Source organism: Macaca fascicularis, chromosome X (genome assembly GCF_037993035.2).
Source record: "Macaca fascicularis isolate 582-1 chromosome X, T2T-MFA8v1.1".
NCBI lineage: Eukaryota > Metazoa > Chordata > Mammalia > Primates > Cercopithecidae > Macaca > Macaca fascicularis.
In genome coordinates this window covers 75,006,465-75,026,926 of record NC_088395.1, presented here as the reverse complement: position 1 = coordinate 75,026,926, position 20,462 = coordinate 75,006,465, and the positions used below count along the sequence as shown (strand labels likewise).

The 20,462-nt window shown below is 39.9% G+C and overlaps 1 protein-coding gene across 8 annotated transcripts in view; it reads left to right on the top strand.

The window, feature by feature from the left end:
- Positions 1-20,462, top strand: part of OPHN1 (oligophrenin 1) — a 379,874-nt gene that overhangs the window by 144,801 nt on the left and 214,611 nt on the right. For all 8 annotated transcript variants that reach the window (XR_012429977.1, XR_012429978.1, XR_012429976.1 and 5 more), the window contains one exon: positions 5,956-6,027. Coding sequence is in view for 4 of the 8 variants with exons in the window: in XM_005593813.5 (XP_005593870.1) it covers positions 5,956-6,027 (72 nt within the window). In the remaining 4 variants the exon portion in view is untranslated. The remainder of the gene's footprint in view (positions 1-5,955; positions 6,028-20,462) is intronic.

The window sequence follows — 20,462 nt, the reverse complement described above, 5'->3', positions numbered from 1 at the left end:
AATACTGGTCCTTGTCCCCACCACAGACTTATTGGGGACTTAAATGTTGAAATGTATATGTTGATCAATATTCATTTTTATTACGGGCATGATGGTAAGATGAGAATTCTGTAGAGGATATCAAAGTGGTCTACTTTACCTTTCTCCATCAGATGACTTTTTGTGGGCTTCTCAGTTTTGTTAAAGCTATTTATTCCAACAGCCAGAACTCATTTACCTATAAAACCTCTTTCCTTTCAACAGTGTGGTACTGCCTTCTCAAAATACTGCTCATAGAATCTAGACTCCTAGAGAAGTAGGATTGAAGGCAGGACTTGGAGGTAGGGGAATTAGAGAATTAAGGCTCTAATTCTGGCTCTGTCACTAACTTGTTGACTTCAGATTAATTACTTCATTTTTCTGGGCTCCTTTTTCTTATTTGTAGAGTGGGGAAAATAATCCCCATCTCTTATGGTTGTTTAAAGTTCTCCAAATAATATAGTAAACATGGAAGTGTTTTATAAGGGGAAAATACTGATTATGTAAGCATGGTTTTTAGTTATCTTTAGTTACTCACAAGATTCTGCTTGTGGAAATATGACTTGGGAATTTTCTTAGTTTAAAATATTTGCTTTTAAATGTACTAAGAAGAGACCAATATGTGTGGTTTCCCTGGAGCCTCTTAGATGGCCCCCTTGCTAATCCTTGCTAATACACACTCTACTAAATGTTCTTCTCTGCCCACAGAGTTTGTGGACTGCTGCCCATGTTGTTTTCAAAGGCATTTGCCCCCATTTCATTCAGATAGCATTAGAAAGCTCAGCTGTACTTCGCTTTAGCCCTAGTTGTTTCTCCATCTCTTTTATTTACCCAATAACAAAGCCCTCACATATTGAAGTAGTATTCATCTTTTGAGATGTTGTTTTTCTCACCCTTCCTGCTGGTACTTTGCCACATGACTGACTCATTTTCTTCTGTCTTTAATTATGTTGTGCCCTTTTGTCCCAACGACTTTTCAATCATATATTGAGTGTTTGCTCCCTATTTCCCACTTAATTCCAGGAATGCTGAGATGGTTAGGCTTAATGAGTGCTTTCACCCCATGCCAGGAATTCATTGCTTGATTATAACTTTTCCATTTCCTGGCTTTGTAGCAAAAGGACCCCTCTACCCCAATCTGGATAATTTAGTGGGTCTTATATTGCATTTTATCCTTTGTAAAAGAAGAGTCCAAAATAAGCTTTAGAATAACAGGAAGAAAGTTCACAGCCCTCAAGCATGGAAATTGCCTGTGTCTGGTCATCTCCATAAATGAATATAAATTGGAGAAGAAATTATGAAGGGAAGAAGTGAGGAAGGGCATCCCTGTGATGTTCTCAAAAGTATCCTCTTGGGGCTGGGTGCAGTGGCTCATGCTTGTAATCCTAGCTCTTTGGGAGGCTGAGGCAGGCAGATCGCTTGAGGCCAGGAGTTCAAAAGCAGCCTGACCAACATGGTGAAACCCTGTCTCTACTAAAAATACAAAAATTAGCCGGGCGTTATCGTGCACCTGTAGTCTCAGTTACTCGGGAGGCTGAGGTGGGGGGATCTCCTGAACCTGAGGAGGTCAAGGCTGCAGTGAGTCATGATCATGCCACTGTACTACAGCCTGGGCGAGTAAGGCCCTGCCAAGAAAAAAAAAAGGGCGGGGGGAGGGCCTCGAAAAGTCTGAATTGCACACTTCTTATATGATTATGAAGCTTGCATAGATTCTTTTCTGACTCCAAAGAGGCCTCTGTTGGCAATGTGCAAGGTCTGTTTTTGAAGACTGCCAAAAGTCACCTAAAGAGGCCCCCATGATATTTCAACCTGTCTTTAATGCTCTCTCTTTTTAAAAATGTTTTTATTTTTTATTTTTTGAGACAGAGTCTCCCTCTGTTGCCCAGGCTGGAGTGCAGTGGCGTGATCTCGGCTCACTGCAACCTCTGCCTCTTGTGTTCAAGTGATTCTCCTGCCTCAGCCTCCTGAGTAGCTGGGACTATAGGCACCCACCACCATGCCCAGCTAATTTTTGTATTTTTAGTAGAGATGGGGTTTTGCCATGTTGGCCAGGCTGGCCTCGAACTCCTGGCCTCAGCTGATCCACCCGCCTTGGCCTCCCAAAGTGCTGAGATTACAGGCGCAAGCCACTGTGCCCAGCCCAGTGCTTTCTTTTGATATTTCATTTACCATCAAAGATTCCTGAACAATCCTGCAATACTGGACTGAGTATCATCTCTATTCTGCTCAACACCTTGTTCAGTGTTACTTTGGCCTTTATTCAATAGGATTCTGATGATAGAAATTCACTAATGAGTTTAGGATGTCACTCCTTATGGTGAAGATTCTACCTGAGATAGCAGGTGGGAGTTTTTGTCCCCAGTGAGCTCACACAATGAATGCAGTGATTAGAGAAGAGATTAAAGGCCAAGTTTACTTAAAAGGGGTCATTGCTCGAGTTCTAAGGGGTTTCAGAATAAAATAGAATGAGAAAGAAAAAAGAGGAAATCCTCAATGTGACTTTTTTCTACATTCCTAAGTCTCTATTCTGACAAGAAAATAATATAATTACCAGTGAGTGTCATAGAAAGGAAAAGATTCAGAGTATCTGTTTGTGCTGTAGGAGACTGGGAGCAGTATTGCCAAAGTGATTAAGGGAAAATGATGTACTGCAATTCTAGTAAACCATGGACTATTTTTCTAGACTGAACTGGGATCAAAAATCTAAAAGTCAGTGGCCTTGTGGACCCTGTGTGAGAAGTTGCTGACACACTTGCTTATGCAAGACAATCCCCTTTGGGGCATGAAAAGCCAGCAACTCTGCCATCCTGGGGGTTCCTGAATATGCAAGGGCCCAGCTCCATACAGGCTTTAGAAAGTAGTATGTTCACTTCTTATTTAAAGGCAAACTTCTTCAATGTTTCCCAGTTGGCCACTTCTTAGGTATTACATTTATTTATTTATTTATTTATGAGACTGAGTCTCACTCTGTCACCCAGACTGGAGAGCAGTGACGCAGTCTTGGCTCACTGCAACCTCCGCCTCCTGGGTTCAGGTGATTCTCCTGCCTCAGCCTCCCAAGTAGCTGGGATTACAGGCATGTGCCACCTCGCCCGGCTAGTTTTTTGTATTTGTAGTAGAGACGGGGTTTCACCATTTTGACCAGGCTGGTCTTGAAACCCTGACCTCAGGTGATTCATCCGCCTCAGCTTCCCAAAGTGCTAGGATTACAGGTGTGAGCCACTGACCCGGCCCGTATTGCATTTTTTAAACTGCAAATTGTCTTTCTAATTATCTATTGCTTCATACCTTTTTCTAATATTAGTGGCTGAAACCAGGGTCCCCCACCCCTAGGCTGTGGGGCACCAGTCTATGGCCTATTAGGAACCTGGCCACACAGCAGGAGGTGAGCAGCAGGATAGGGAGCATTACTGCTTGAGCTCTGCCTGCTATCAGATCAGTAGCCCCATTAGATTCTCATAGGAGCAAACCCTATTGTGAACTGTGCATGCAGGATCTAGGTTGCATGCTCTGTATGACAGTCTAATGCTTGATGATCTGAGGTTGAACAGTTTCATCCTGAAACCATCTCCACCTCCCCCTACCCTGGGTCCATGGAAAAATTGTCTTCCATGATTCTGGTGCCTGGTGCCAAAAAGGTTGCAGATTACTGGCTTAAACTTAAACTAATTATTTGTAATTATTTTGTGGGTTAGGCATTCAGACGGGTCAGCTGGGCGATTCTTCTGCTCCAAATGATGGCATTTACCTGGCAGATTAGTTGATACGGAAGGTCCAAAATGGTTTTCCTAATGTTTGGCACCTTCCACTGGGGATGGCAGGAAGGGCAGATTCAGCTGGTATGAGACATTGACTAGAATTTGGCCTCTTCTGTTTGGTAATCTCAGGGTAATTAAACTTCTCATATACTGTCTCAAGGCTCCTAGTGGGAGTATTCCAAGAGAACTGGGAGAGAACTGGTCCTGGCCTTTTATGACCTAGCTTCAAATGTCACAGAGTGTTACTTCTGGAGTGCTCTATTTGTTCAAAATATTAACAAGCCCACTCACATTCAAGGTAGAGGGAATACAGACCTCACCTCTCAATGGAAGGTATGTCAGAGTTTGTGGCCATGTTTTAAGGCTTCCACAATACTAAAGGAGAAAAATGGACTTTCTGTACTGGGCCTATGACACCAATGACTTAATTTGTGGATATTTTTAGTAGAAGAAGTTTTACTTTCAATTAAAGAGAGACTTTGGTGTAATTTTTTTTGATACCATAATTGTTAGTGAATCTTTGATTTCCTAAGCAACCAAAACGAATCTTTCTATGAGTCAGACCTCATAGAAAGAGAAGTCTTTACTAGGGGCTCTTGCAGGGTGGAATTTATAGACTTTACTGCCTTTGGCTAATGAGCACACTCAGAGATGAAAAGAGAATGTTAAGGGTTGTACTGGGAGGTAGGTTATAGTACGATTAGGACTCAATGGGGTTTCATAGATCCAGTAGAAGAGAAGAGATGTGATGAGAATCAGACAGGGTCTGGAAGTGTTAGTAGGCAAGAGATCTGTTTTTGTAAAAATCAGCAAACTTTGGGAAGGGTTACATGATTTTTTAAGTCTAGGCTTGTAGCAAACAAGTTTTAGAAAGCCAGCTATAAAAGCACTGGTGATCAGGAGACATAGAGAATGACTGTTCTCAAGGAAAACATTTTTTTTTCTTGCCTAGTTTTATATATTTTTTTGCTGGGTGCTGCCTGTCCTGGATGGTAGCATTAGGAGCTGCAGTAGATCAGAATGTCAGGGTTCACCAGGTTGTTCACATACAAAGGCTAGCAGTGACATTTTAGGAGTTTGCCCATTTAGTTGAACCTTGAATCATACCTACACACAAAACAAGAGGCCCAAATTACCTGAAAGACACGTATAACCCATACACTAATGCCCCACAACTTTCCACACTTTTGGGGTGGTAGGTTAAAAATTGCTTCTTAGATTGGAGAAGTCAGATCTTGTCAAAACTGACTTTTTCCTCTGTTGTCTATTTTTGTTAGGAAGATATATCTTGTCTTACTGACACTTATGTCTTATATGGCAAGGAAACTTGTCTTTTAGTTTTCTGTCTTGTAGCTAATTAATAAAAATTAATGCAATGATTCCCAAAATGCAGCCCTTTAGATGCCTTCTCTAAGGTCTTCCATTTTAGTGATTCTAACTCTCACCACGGAGGCACAAACCCCACTTGTTGCCTTGGACATACACAATCTCATAAGAGGTTTATATGAAGAAAAAGCTTTGTATACCTTTACCTGCCCAAAGAACAAGGGGTCTTCTTTGATTTTGATGTTTTTATATCTCCAGAACATATTTATTAATGCCAATATTAATAGTCCCTGAACAGGCCATTCCTATTAGCTTCTGAGCATTTATATTTAGGTGATTTGAAGACCTAGTCTAGTGTTTTCTGTGATGCTGTAATGCATTCCACATTCTGAAGGAAATTTTCTGGTTTTATGGCACAGGCAGGACTGTAAATGTTTTATCCTAATGCTATCACTGCACACTCATTTGCCTCTGATGAAATGATTTGCACTTGCTGCAATTGTCCTTTTCTTGTATTTGCCATTCTCTTTCTCTTCTCTTTTTCACCTGTCCTTCAGGTCTCCTCTGTCTTCTGCTGGACATCACTTCAGATATTTATCGATTAAAAACTCAGATCAGACTATCATTAAAGTTACAGAGAAATGCCCCTCTTATTCTTTCTCCCACTTCTTCTCAATGCATTCGATTTTCAGAAACAATATAGAAACAAACAATAATAAACCCCAACAAATCAGCAAACCATTTAACATTTTGCAGGATGGTATATAAATGAAAATGTCATAGTAACAAGGAATCTTGTATTTGAACCTTGTTAACCTAGAAATTATTTTGTTTGTTTTTCCTTTTTGTCTAGGTACACAATGCTAGTGATTTGCTGATTAAACCCTTGGAAAATTTCCGGAAGGAACAAATAGGCTTCACCAAGGTACATTTTCTGTATATGTATAAGTTTTTTTTTTTTTTTTTTTTTTTAATAGCAATCAAATAGTTGTATGGGCTACTACTCTTCACTTTACAAAGATATGCACCAACCTGCTGGTGCTTTGCTCTTGGCCTAGTCAGCCTCCTAAACTGTGCAAAATAAATGTTTGTTGTTTATGTCACCCTGTCTATGGCATTCTGTTATAGTAGCCTCAACTAATGTGACAAAGGGGATCGGAGGGGTGGGTGATTAGTTTCTATGAGAAAAGTGATCATGAAAGAAAGTAAGAAAATCTAGAATTGGCCTCTGACTTTGTGGCCAACAGACTCTGTATCTGTGCATAAGTTGCTTCTCCTTTTGGTGTTTTTGTTGTTTTGTCTGGAAAACTAGCTATCATTTATCAACTGCCTGCTATGTTGAGCACTAGGCTAGGGGCTTTACGTTCATTCTTTAATCACAAGGACCTTGTGTGCTTCTGGCATTTTCCCCATTTCACAAATGAGGTAACTGAGCCTTGGACAAGATAAATAACATGACCAAAGTTATATAACTAGTGATATAGTTTGGATCTGTGTCCCCATCTAAATCTCATGTTCAGTTGTAATTCCCAGTGTTGGAGGTGGGGCCCGGTGGGAGGTGATTACATCATGGGGGCGGATCCTTCATGAATGGTTGAGGACCATCCCCTCAATGCTGTTCTCCTAGTGGTGAGTTCTCATCAGATCTGGTTGTTTGAAAGTATGTAGCAACTCCCTCACCTCTTACTCCTGCTCTGGCCATGTAAGATGTACCTGCTTTCCTTTCACCTTCTGCCATGATTTTGTTTCCTGAGACTTCACCAAAGGAGAAGCTGCTATACTTCCTGTACAGCATGCAGAACTGTGAGCCCATTAAATCTCTTTTCTTTATAAATTACCCAGTCTCATGTATTTCTTTATAGCAGTGCAAGAGCAGACTGATGTGGCTAGTAAGTGATAGTGGCCTGGATTTAGACCTAAAGGTCTTTTTAGCTTTACATTCCATACTCTTTGCATTAAGGTATGCTGTCTAGGTCTTTGCTGTCTATTATGGTAACTACTATCTATTTAAATAAATTAACAACTCAGCTCCTCATTCTTTCTAGCCAAATTTCAAGTGCTCAGCTGTCACTTGTGTCTAGTAGCTACTGTGTTTGACAGTGCAGATAAAATACATTTCCATCATTGTGCAAACTTCCATTGGATAATGCTGTGTGCCAGATAATTTCACATTCTTTTCAGCTTGACCATCCTATGGATCTCTGATTCTCCAATGCCTGTTAAAGGGATGTGAATGATTTTCATTTTTAATCTTTTCATCTAGGTGTAGGTCTGTTTCATGAGCTCTCAATGTATATCCACCATGTAGCAGAGGTTGTTTCTTCTGCCAGGGCTAAAATACAGCATCTTATCCAAGCATCTAGGTTTTTTTAGGACTAAGAGCATACCAACCAGTAGATATTATTTGGAATATCATGACAATCAGTTTGGATCAAGAATTTGAAAACAGTAAGTTTTTCTTTTTTTAAAAGACACTATCTTGCCAACTCACCTTCCCAAAGTGCTGGTATTACAGGCATGAGCCTCCATGCCTGGCCATGAAAGTAGCAAATTTTGAGAAGAAAGAGCAAAGTAGTGGTTGAGCTCCCACTACCTGCTATCATCAGATTTACATGGGCATTGTTAGAAATGACTGGTGTTCAAGCAAAGTGAGTTTCCCTGATAGCCCAGCAATGCTGGATTCTACTTGTTTCACTGGAGCCTCATTAACATCAATACTTAGTTGGGAGAGGATATAATTGAAGGATAGAAGTATATTTAAACTTACAACTGAGGATAAAAATAACCACTTGTGAAATAATTTGATTTACTTTCATTCCTTTATAAGAATAACACTAGGAAAGTAAGGATATGCTACCATGGTTGCCCTCATATTATCTGAGCAAATGGAAATGAATTTGTATTATGTGCAGTCATGCGTTGCTTAATGTTGTTCTGAGAAATGCATCATTACATGTTTTCGTGGTTGTGTGAACTTCACAGGAGTGTGTTTAACACAAACCTCAATGGTGTAGCCTAATACACAACTGGGCTATATGGTATAGCCTATTGCTCCTAGGCTACAAACTTGTACTGGTGTTAACTGTACTGAATAGTATAGGCAGTTATAACCCAATGGTAAGTATTTGTTTATCTAAACATATAAAACATACAGTAAAAATACTGTATTATAATCTTACAGGACTTTCATTGTATATGCGGTTCATTGTTTACTAAAACATTATTTTGTGGTGCATGACTGTACTTCTATGGCCCATGCCTGCACTGAGGGTTTTACACATGCTTTCTTCCTTAATTCTCACAGCAAACCTGTGAGGTGGGATTTTTAATATCCATTGTCTCAATGAAGAATGTGAGTCTCAGAAAGTTTAAATATGTATCTATCTTTTTTCATAATTCTTTACCAGTAAGGCCAGCCTGCATATCTACAAAGAAGACCAACTTAGTGTGAGTCATGTCTCCAATAAACTATGTAGAATTCCAATAGTCAAAATGTAACTTATAGTCTACCCCGTATGTTATCAATTTATTGCCCATCAGTTCCAAGCCTCTCAATACCTGCTCTGTAATAATGGACAGATTTTCTTTAAGCATCTTTCCTTTATAGTGAGCACGCCTTAAACTTTCTCAGTAGAGGGAGCTGGAGGGACGTTGCAGGAGGAGGGGGATCTCTTCACGTTTCCAGCTGAGGCGGGGGCGGGGCAGGGGCAGGGAGGACAGCTGATGGAACTCTGACCCAGCCACCCACCCAGGCACATGGTGCCTCAATTTCCTTGAAGGCTTCATGACCATGCAGTCCTTCAGCTTCCCTCTGTAGACCCCCTACCCTACATGGCCCGCTTGCTGGTGAAGAGTTATCATGGAGCTATTACCCGCTCTGCAGGGCCCTCATCCATTGACCTTGCACCCTAGGGGGTTCCCACCAAACCAGGCTGGCCCCGCTGAGCTCACCTGCAACTCAGTTTTCCCACCTTCTCTTTATACCTTCTCCACTGGTCACTGTTGGCCCGCTTTTTTGTACTCTGGGGAGTTGCCTCCTGCTTACACAGTGACTGTGAACCACCGGGCCAAATCAGCAAACATTCTGCTATCCAGTGTGTTAAATTTCTTCTTTTCTTTTCTTTTTTTGGGAGACAGGGTGGGTCTCACTCTGTCAACCATGCTGAGGTGCAGTGGTATAATCATGACTCACTTCAGCCTCGACCTCTCTGGGCTCAGGTGATCCTCTCACCTCAGCCTCTCAAGTTGCTGGGACTACAGGCACATACCACCACGCCTGGCTAATTTTTTTTTTTTTTTTTTGTAATTTCTGTAGAGATGGGGTTTCACCATGTTGCCCAGACTGGTCTTGAATGCCTGAGCTCAAGCAATCCTCCTGCCTTGGCCTCCCAAAGTGTTAGAATTACAGGCATGAGCTACCACGCCCTGCCAAATTACTCCTTTTCAAGTGAGGTCTGAACCCCATTAAAATTTGTCCTTATTTGAGTACTTTTCCTTAGCCTTAGTGTACCATATAGAGTTTTCTTATATGTTAATTGTTTGTAGTGTTTTATATCTCGTGATTGGACTTAGCCTGATATACCCAGCACTGCTGCTAGCTAGCTTTGTGAGTTCACTGGTTGTGGTAGGTGTTATATTAGGCCCTCACACATATAGATCCATGTTCTCATTTGAACCTCAGAACAATCTTGTAAAGGTTATTATCCTCCATTATCAGGTGGGGACACTAAGTTCAGTGAGGTGTAGCCTCTAAGGTCACTCAGTAGCTTGGATATGAATTGAGTTTTGTTGTAAGTCTAGGGCTCATTTCACTTTGCAGGAAATAGCACTTCTCTCTGAACCTCAGTTTTCTCATGACTCCTGACAACAAGAACAATGTCAAATCTTCCAAATCTGATCTTCTGTTAGTTTGAGATTCTAAGGATAATTAACTAAATATTTGTCCACTGAGTACTAGAAATGCAGTAGACAGAACTAGTTGCACTGTAAGTGGAAAATACACCCTAAAATATACTGTGGATTTTGAAGACAGTATGAAAAAATAGAAAATATTAACATTTAATTTTGATTATGTGTTTAAGTGATAATATTTGGCCACTTATTTTTCCTTTTTGAAATGTGACTACTAAACATTTTAAAATTACATGTGGCTTATATTACCTTTCTATTGGATAACACTGAACTAGACAAAGAAATTACATTTGGTAGATAGCTCCTGCCCATTTGGTAGATAGTTCGTGGGCTTTCTCAGGCTTCAGAATCAAGAGGAGGAAGTATTTGATGAAAATTTGTATACAGATAGTTATTTAATTAATTAAATTAGTTAACATATATAAAGTTTTTAGTACAGTACCTGGCAAATAATATGCACTAAATAAGTTTCTTTCATCAATCATATGTGCTAAAAATTTTTCTTTAATCACTATAATTCTTGTTAGTACTGGTAATAGAATAGGGAAGATAGAAAGTGCTCCATGAAACTGTCCGATTGATGATGGACTTACTGTGAATTAAAGATCAAAAAAGAACTGAGAAGTTAATGAATGAGGCAGGAACAGAGGGACAGGGGTGTTGAACATTGAATGTTTCCTGAGTGACTACTGGCATATGAAGAGGTTTCATGTTACTAGGTCTCCCAGTATGTGTCTCTGGCTTTGCAGGATGTGGGAGGATACCTCTTTGTCATAGAAGTGGAGGGAGGTAGGGAGGAAGGATGAAAGCAAAGAAGGAAGGAACAAAATAACCCAGATAATGCTCCGAACTAATAGTGAACACATTCTGTATAAACTCATCCTGTTATTCAAGCAGGATTAACTTCTTAAAGTGGCATTGATGCTTCAAGTGGCACTTTCCCTTGGATGTGTTTTCTATAGTGGAATTTGGGGGCAACACGTCTTTTATAACAGAACCCTATTGGTTAAAAATATATGTGAACTACATCCTTATGGTTAAACCAGATAGATCTTCCTGTTTTCAACTAAATAGGACATGTCTTTCAACTTCTGTATGGAGTTGGTATATTTATGCAATGAGAAGGACACTTGTTCTCTTCTCTTCTCTTCTTCTTCCTCTTCCTCTTCTTCCTCTTCCTCTTCCTCCTCTTCCTCTTCTTCTTCTTCTTCCTCTTCTTCTTCTTCCTCCTCTTCCTCTTCTTCCTCTTCTTTCTCCTCTTCTTCCTCCTCTTCTTCTTCTTCCTCTTCTTCTTCCTCCTCTTCCTCTTCTTCTTCCTCTTCTTCCTCTTCTTCTTCCTCTTCTTCTTCTTCTCCTCCTTCTCCTTCTCCTTCTCATTGTTGTTGTTGTTGTTGTTGTTGTTGTTGTTGTTGTTGTTCTTCTTCTTCTTCTTCTTCTTCTTCTTCTTCTTCTTCTTCTTCTTCTTCTTCTTCTTCTTCTTCTTCTTCTTCTTTCTCTTCTCCTCCTCCTCCTCCTCCTTCTTCTCCTTCTCCTCCTTCTCCTTCTCTTCTTCTTCTCCTTCTCCTTCTTCTCCTTCTCCTTCTCTTTCTCCTTCTCCTTCTCCTCCTTCTCCTCCTTCTCCTTCTCCTTCTCCTTCTCCTTCTCCTTCTCCTTCTCCTTCTCCTTCTCCTTCTCCTTCTCCTTCTCCTTCTCCTTCTTCTTCTTCTTCTTCTTCTTCTTCTTCTTCTTCTTCTTCTTCTTCTTCTTCTTCTTCTTCTTCTTCTTCTTCTTCTTCTTCTTCTTCTTCTTCTTTCTTCTTCTTCTTCTTTTTTCTTCTTCTTTCTTCTTCTTCCTTTTTTGTCGGAGTTTTGCTCTTGTTGCCCAGGCTAGAGTACAATGGCGCGATCTCGGCTCACCACAACCTCCGCCTCCCGGGTTCAAGCGCTTCTCCTGCCTCAGCCTTCCTAGTAGCTTGGATTACAGGCATGTGACACCATGCCTAGCTAATTTTATTTGCATTTTTAGTAGAGATGGGGTTTCTCCATGTTGGTCAGGCTGATCTCAAACTCCTGAACTCAGGTGATCCACCCACCTTGGCCTCCCAAAGTGCTGGGATTACAGGCGTGAGCCACTGCACCTGGCAGGACATTTGTTTTTTTCTAACTTTAATGTGTGATCTGCAATTTCATCAGACTAACCCCATTTCACAATCCTTACTTTTTGAGAAAATAATGCTAACTTTTCCATTTTAAAAATTAAAATTTTATAAACGATATATGCATAGACATATTTTTAAAAATAAAATAGTAAAACAGAGTCTACAAAGAAAACAAAAAGGCTTCTCATGTTTACCCATTACTCAGAGGTATCCACTTTTAATGATTTATGTTTCATCCTTCTGTTATTTTTATATTTTAAAATGTTTATATTACTATGTTTTATTTTAGTTTAAAAATTTTTTCTCCTTGCTGTGAATACAGGAGATCATTGCTCACACTTCCCCCTTACTTTCCCTCTTCCACTGTTTAATAATTATAGCACCATTTTACTTCTTGTACTGCTTACTTCTGTTATTTTAAATAATATACTGAGACTCTTATTTCTTATTTCACAAACTTTTGACTCTAGCTTTGTAACATGAAGATATTAGCACTTCTGTCTTGTTTAACCATTTTAGCTCTCAACTCCCATCAGCCACACTTTCATTTTTCATTTTAGGGGTTATAACATTATTATTCTAGTCTGGAACCTTAATGTAATCTTCTTGATGTTATTAATAGACTTATTTTACAGTGGAATAAAACAGTGGACAATCCAGAATTTGAACTCAAGTTCCTTGGCTGTGAGTCCTTGAATTTTGACATATCTTATATTGGGTTAATATAAGAGTTAATTTCTGGAGCCAAGGATAGATGAAGGATAATTCCTTTCTTTGCCCCTTTTTCCTAATTTCTTCTCTACTGTGTTTAGACGTCTTCGAGCAGCCGCTCTAGATTTCTGTTTGGTTCACTCCTATCCCTCCCACCTCTCAAAATTCCCAACACATGCAAAGTTTGTGCATCCTTCCCCATGTGTACACTTTATCACTTGATTTGCAGAACTCTTCTCACCACTATTCACCTTCCTATAATCATGCAACTTCCCCGCCCCCACCCCCGCCCTGAGTTCTCTGACCCAAGATTAAGCGAGGACAAGCAAGTCTTAGTCCAGCTCTGTTTATAATGGGTCTTTCATCCCGCAGTGTAGAATGCTAGACTGTCCGGTAGGGATGGCAGAATAAAGACTCAGTCATCCCCTCTAGCCTTATGACAGGGAGGATATTTGTACCCTTTGATTCATATTTTTTGGGTCTTGTCAGTTACCCACAGTATGATGTTTTCAGTTCTTTTTCAAGGGTGCCCTTGCCAGAGAGGAACAACCAGTGAATTGAGCCTTTTTGTGGTTTCTGGTGGGACCAGGGCCAAATTGTCTGACTAAGACATCTGAGTCTGCATTTAACACACTTCATGGAGAGTGGGAGCTGGTGTGGAAGCTATGATATAGTGTGTTCTCACCCAAGAGATGGCAGGCAAGAGGGCATTGATGACAGGACATAGGATTGTCAGTCTTAATGATGTTTCGCATCCATGTGTAGATATCACAGAAAGAACTTTAAGAAAAGGGTCTGTTCTGGAGGTAGATGAGACTGAAAACATATCAAAGATGGCAGAAACCTGACAATGTAGATGAAGACAAAGGTGTTAGTGTTGGTCTGCATTCCAAAGGCCAGTGCTTGCTCTGGGAAAGAGGGGAAGGAAACAGCAGCAAACCACCCACTGATAGATTCAAAGAATTTGAATTTCCATATTTGGGTTTCAATGGCTACCAGAGTGCATTAGCAGGGAAGATCAAGTGGACAAGGTGCTCAAGAATTAAACTATGTGACAGTAATCCATAAGTGATTTTCAAGTCTGTAGCAAACATTTTATAAGCCTTACAGTAATAACTACCATGTACTAGGTACTTGGTTTATGTCCTTTCAATTATTATTCTTTGTATCCTACAGATGTGGAAGTCAAGACCCATAATGGCCAAATAACTTGTAGAAGGACACATAGTTATTAACAGAAGCTAGACTAAAACAGATTTTTGTTACTCCAGGGACTGTGCTCTTTCTACTACACTGTACTCTGAACCCTGCTTTGTGGGGCTCGTATCAGAAGATTTTTTAAAAAAAGATTAATAATGCCTGTCACCAGTTGAATGGATATATACATTGTAGCAAATTGTCATTATTCTATAGTAATGAGAACAAATGAATTAGAACTGTTGTTCACCGTAAAATAGATGAATATGAGAAATACAAGGTTGAGTTAAAAAAAAAAAGTCACGAAAGATTACCTGCTATATGAGTCCCTTTCTATAAAGTGCAAAAACAGGTAAAACTAAATGATGATGTTGGAAGCCAGGTTAGTGGTTACCTCCAAGAGTTGGGGTGTTACTGAAAAAAAAAAAGAATCACAAAGGGGCTTTCAAGGGTGCAGGTAATATTTTCTTGTTTTGACCTTGGGTGCTGATGACATGGGTGTGTTCAGTTTGTGAAAATTTTTTGACATTTGTACAGTGTATTTTTCAGAGTATATGTTATAATTTCAAAAAATGGAAAAGAATATTAAAAAACCTTAATATCTCCTTTGTAGCATCTTCCACCAGCAATCCGTGTTTCTTCATACATGGAGGCAGTGGCTTTATGGGTTTATCCTCCTGATTATCCTCATTCCTCCTGATTATCCTCATTATGGACCTTCTTCCTCTATTATGACTTTCCTTCCCTTTTATCTCATAGGTGAATTTCCCTAAGCAGTATATAGTATTGTTTTACATAATATGCTGGTTAAGACAGTGGACTCTGGAGACAGACTACCTGGGTTTGCATTTTGGCTCTTCAACTTAGTAGCTGGTGAGTGTAGGCAAGTCACTAACTTCTTTTTGCCTTGGTTTCATTATCTATAATATGGGATAAATGATAGTACTTACCACATAGAGTTGTGGGGATAAAATGCCTTATTATGTGTAAAATGCTCAGAATAATTTGGTACACATAGTACACAACATATAAATGTTTGCTATTACTGATTTTCATATTTATAAAAAAGGAATGACCTGCAGGTGCTCTTTTATATATTGCTTTTTTTTCTCATGATTTCTTAAACAATTATCTTTTTTTTTTTTTTTTTTTAAGACAGGGCCTTGCTTTGTTGCCCAGGGTGGAGTGCAGTGGCACAATCACAGCTCACTATGACCTTAAACTCCCAGGCTCAAGCAGTCTTCCAATCTCAGCCACCCGTGTAGCTGAAACCTGACAAATTTTTAATATTTTTTTGAAATGAGGTCTCCCTGTGTTGCCCAGGCTGGTCTTGAATTCCTGGTCTCAAGTGATCCTCCAGCCTTGGCCTCCCAAAGTGTTTGGATTGTGAGACATTGTGCCATGCTCATTATCTTATTGATGGATGAGTCATTTGCTTCCATTTTTTTATGCGAGTGCAAACAATACTTCTGTGACAGTGATTTACATGTCTCTTTGTGCATATTTCAACTCTTCTCCTGGGTATATACTTAGAAATAGAATTTCTATTTTGTAGAATCTATGCATTTTTACTAGATGTGTTACCAAATTGGTCTACAAAATGGTTGTATCAATTTATGTCATCACTCATCACTAGCAGTATAAAAGTGTTTTATTTGCTACATATCCAAGGAAAATGAGTTAGTTCAGAAATATGCAAGAGAATTTGATTCAACAAATGTATATCGTGTCTCTAATCTGTATATAGAGAAGGAAGCAGTCACTTGTGGAAGAGAAATCTACTGTACAGACACAGAGCAACTCTACTTAGTTCCAACCACATATGCAAAGTATCTGGCATAGAGTAAACCCCTTTGCTCAAGCAATCTGGGCATGTACCCACACAGCTGATGTGGTAATGTTATTACCCTTTTACAAGGTAATCTATATTTGAAAAAGAGAATAATGGCCACTTTTAATCTGAAGAGTAGAGGGTGAAAAGGGCATATTATCCTGTTGTCAGTGACATAGAATGGACCATGACCCAGGATGAGGTCATATTTTTTGTATCTCCCTTGCCATCCTTCACTAGAGTAGAAGGGAATTGCATCAAAGAGCAGAGAGACACTAGTTTTCTCTTTCAGTCTACAACCACAGTGAGACTGTTATCTGCCCCTTCTCCCTATCCCAGTGCCCTTTCCACTTGAACTATTTGAGAGCGTTTTTGTAATTACAAGGGTGATCTCGCTCAAATGAGATTTCCTTTTGTGAGCTTGTAACTCGGTTCCTAATATTAGCTGGCTTCAAAGTCATGTTTGGAGTTGACAGGAGATACAGGAAATCAAGAGCATGTATCTCCCTAAATTGGATTGTAATTTGGTGATTTTCTGTTTTTGGAGGAAATGTCAAATGTTCTATATCTGAGTTTTCCACTACAATAGCTTCTAGCAACATGTAGCTACTGCATACTTGAAAGGTTACTAGTGTAACTGAAAAAACTGTATTTTAAATTTTAGTTGATTTTAGTTAATTTAAGGTAATGTAGCCACCTGTGGCTATTGGCAACTGTGTAGGTCTAATAAATATTTTCTTGGTAGAGGAAGGTAAGGGAGCTAATTTTTTTTTTTCAGTACCTGATGTGCATTGGGGTCTATACTGCCATCTCAACTTTATAGTACCCTGTGAAGATTTTATCCCCCATTTTACAGAAGAGGAAACCAGGGCTCAGAGAGGATGACCTACTTGTTCAAAGTCACACAGGCTACAAAATGGCAGAGCTAGGATTTAAATACAGGTCTTTCTGGTCTCTCCAATTCTGAAGTCCATTCTATTTATCCTGAACAGGGTGGTATAATTTTGTTCTTGCTACTTGGCTTCAACCATATGCCAGAAAAGCTTAAAATTGAATGCCTTCTAACACAGTAATTCCATATTCTTAACTGTTAACTTGTATTAGCAAATGGGTTTCTGGAAGCTCTAATAAATGCATACCTTGAAGATATTGTGTATTCAGTTCCAGACCATTGTAATGAAGTGAGTATTGCAATAAAGTGAGTCACAAAAATGTTGTTTTCCAAGTGCATAAAAGAGTTACATTTACATTGTACTGTAGTCTGTGAAAGGTTCAGTAGCATTATGTCTTTTTTTTTTTTTTTTTTTTTGCCTTTTTCTTTTTTTTTTTTTTTGAAATGGAGTCTTGTTCTGTCACCCAGGCTGGAGTGCCATGGTGCAATCTCAGCTCACTGCAACCTCCACTTCCCGGGTTCAAGCAATTCTCCTGACTCAGCCTCCCGAGTAGCTGGGATTACAGGCGTGTGCCACCACACCCAGCTAATTTTTGTGATTTTAGTAGAGACGGAGTTTCACCATGTTGGCCAAGCTGGTCTCAAACTCCTGACCTCAAATGATTCACCTGCCTTGGCCTCCCAAAGTGCTGGGATTACAGGTGTGAGCCACTGCACCTGGCCCTCAATAGCATTATATCTAAAAACAAAATGTATATATAAAATTAAAAAAAAACTGTATTGCTAAAAAAAAAAATGATGCTGACACAGATACATGAAGTCAGCACATGCTGTTGGAAAAATGGTGCTGGTACACTTGATCCATGCCAGGTTGACACAAACCTTCAATTTGTAAAAAATTCAGTAACTGTGAAGCATAATAAAGCAAAGCATAATAAAAGCGAGGTGTGCCTGTATGTTAACATTCCAGGGACTTTGGTAATATAGGAATTAAGAAGAAATCACTTAGGCAGATAGTAAGCAGATATAGGAGTCCTTGGTAAGGCTTTTCTTTTTAATGAAAAGCAGCCTCAAATCATTTTCTAACAAAGAGCAGTCTGTAAAGTTGCGCTGCAGACATAGACAAGCAAGCTAAGAGCTTGCATGGGTGAATGACGTCAGGAGTTAGGGACTAGACACGTTCAAGATGGCTCCTCCATCATCCTTTCTCTGCCAGCCATGTGTACAGTAAGAAGTAGACAGGATGGTGCCTGCCAAGGATAATTCATTTGCCTAATAAGATTAGGGCGGGGAGACCAGCCTTTCCCTTGCTCTATGTAAACGTCACACCTGATCAATCTGTGAGCCCTACCTAAATCAGACACCACCTCCTCAAGCTGGACTGTAAAATCTGGTGCATTCACAGCGAGCAGGTCCTTTCCTTTTGGAGACCCCTCTCTCTCTAGCGAGAGAGCTGTTTCTCTTTCTCTTCTCTTCTGCCTGTTAAACCTCCGCTCCTAAACTCCTCGTATGTGTCCGTTTCCTAAATTTTCCTGGCAAGAGATGACAAACCCTGGGTTTATATCCCAGACAACATAGCCACTTCAGTAATGACTTTCTCTCCTAGGATATTTGGGAGGAATAATAAATGCCCAGGAACAAAGTGATTGAATGAGTCAGTTAGGCTTTTTGTATATTTTTAGTCAAAAATCGTTATACCATGTTTTAGGGTTCTCCAAAGAAACAGAACAAGGCATTTGTGTGTGTGTGTGTGTGTGTGTGTGTGTGCATGTGTTTGTGTGTATGTGGGTGTGGGTGTGTTTGTAGAGAGGAGTTTAGTTTAAGGAATTCTCTTTACGATTGTAGGCACTGGCAAATTCAAAATCCATAGGCCAGGCTGGCAAGATGGACACTCAGGGAAGAGTTGATGTTGCATCTCAAATCCAAAGGCATTTCCTCTTCCTCTTCCTCAGTCATCTTCCTCAGTCTTTTTACTCCTAAGGCCTTTGACTGATTAGATGAGGCCCACATACATCCGCAAGACTACTGGTTTAAATGTTAACGTCATCTAAAAACTACTGCTAAGTAAATATCTAGACTAGTATTTGAGCAAATGTTTAGGTACCGTGGCATGGCCACATTGACACATAAAGTTAACCATCAAACACTACAATAACTTTTGTTGTTGATTTAATAACTTTCTTTATCCATATTCACATAACTTTTATTTCAGTATATTATAATTTTTGTTGTGCTATTTTAGTAGTTATTGTTGCTCATCTCTTACTGTCGCTAATTTATAAATTTAACTGTATCGTATGTATGTATGGATAGGTGACCTAAGAACTCTTGAGGTAGGCAGTTAGAAGTTTCAGTCAGTGTCCTCCAGGTCTTTTCTCTGTGATTCTCTTAGACTTCACCTCAGGGTCGTAAGATGGCTGTCACAGCTCAACATATTACATACTCACATGTTAGCATCCCAAGCAGAAAGGAAGGGAGGGAGCTCTTTTTTCTTTTCTTTTCTTTCTTTTTTTTTTTTTTTTTTTTTTTTTTTGGTGAGACAAAGTCTCTATCTGCCTCCCAGGCTGGAGTGGTGCAATCTTGGCTTACTGTAACCTCTGCCTCCCAGGCTCAAGCAACTCTCATGCCTCAGCCCCGCCCAGCTAGTTGAGATTACAGGTATACGCCACCACGCCTGGCTAATTTTTGGATTTTTGGCAGAGACAGGGTTTCACCATGTTGCCCAGGCTGGTCTTGAACTCCTGACCTCAGGTGTTTGGGAAGCCGAGGCTTCCCAAATTGCTGGGATTACAGGTATGAGCCACCATGCCCAGCCATAAAGGGCTCTTTTCACATGACATATTTTGTCTTTTATCCAAGAGAAAAATGTCTTACCTAAGTTGCCAGCTGACTTTCCCTAATAACTCATTGGCAATAGCGGAGTTATGGGCCAATTCCTAGGACAATATTTAGGAAAAAGAAATAGGAATACTAAAATTCTCCTTTGGCCTGGGAGAGGGGCTTACTTTTTTTTGGAGAACATTGCTTGCCTGCCTGATATCTGAAGAAATAGGAAGAAAGAGAGTGGCTATTGAATTGGCAATGAACAGTGACTGTCATAATGGCCTTTTGAGAATAGAGATGCTGGACTCTAACCAGGAGCCTCTGGAATATATTCAAAGGGCAGGAAAGAGGAAAATACTGGTTATCTATCTATAGTACTTTAATATAATAATCACAGAGGCACTTTTACTGTATCTTGTCTTCCAAAGAGAGATTGCCTCAAAGACCCAGAGAGGGAATGTGACCCCTCCTAGGTCCTATGGGAAGCTAGTGGCAGAGCAAGGAATAAAACTCAATTCTTCTGCTACCTTCATGCTTCTTGTATCACTTTTGTTCCTCCAACAGGTCTTAAGCACTGTTCCACAGTGAGCAGATCTATGCACACCTACCCCTGAAATCTAAGGAAGCTGAGAGACTTAAGAAAGAAGCTGACATATCCAGTTTCTGAGAGAGAAACATGTTCTCATATCTCATGATATTTACAAATAGAAGCCATAGTCTTGGGGAGCAGTGAGACAAGATGGTGGATCCCTGCACCATTACCCTATAGACCCAGGGAAGGAATATGCAGGACAATTGAAGTTGATCTGCCCAGCAAAGGGAAGAATGCTATGTGAATCTTTCTAAGGGCAGTATCTA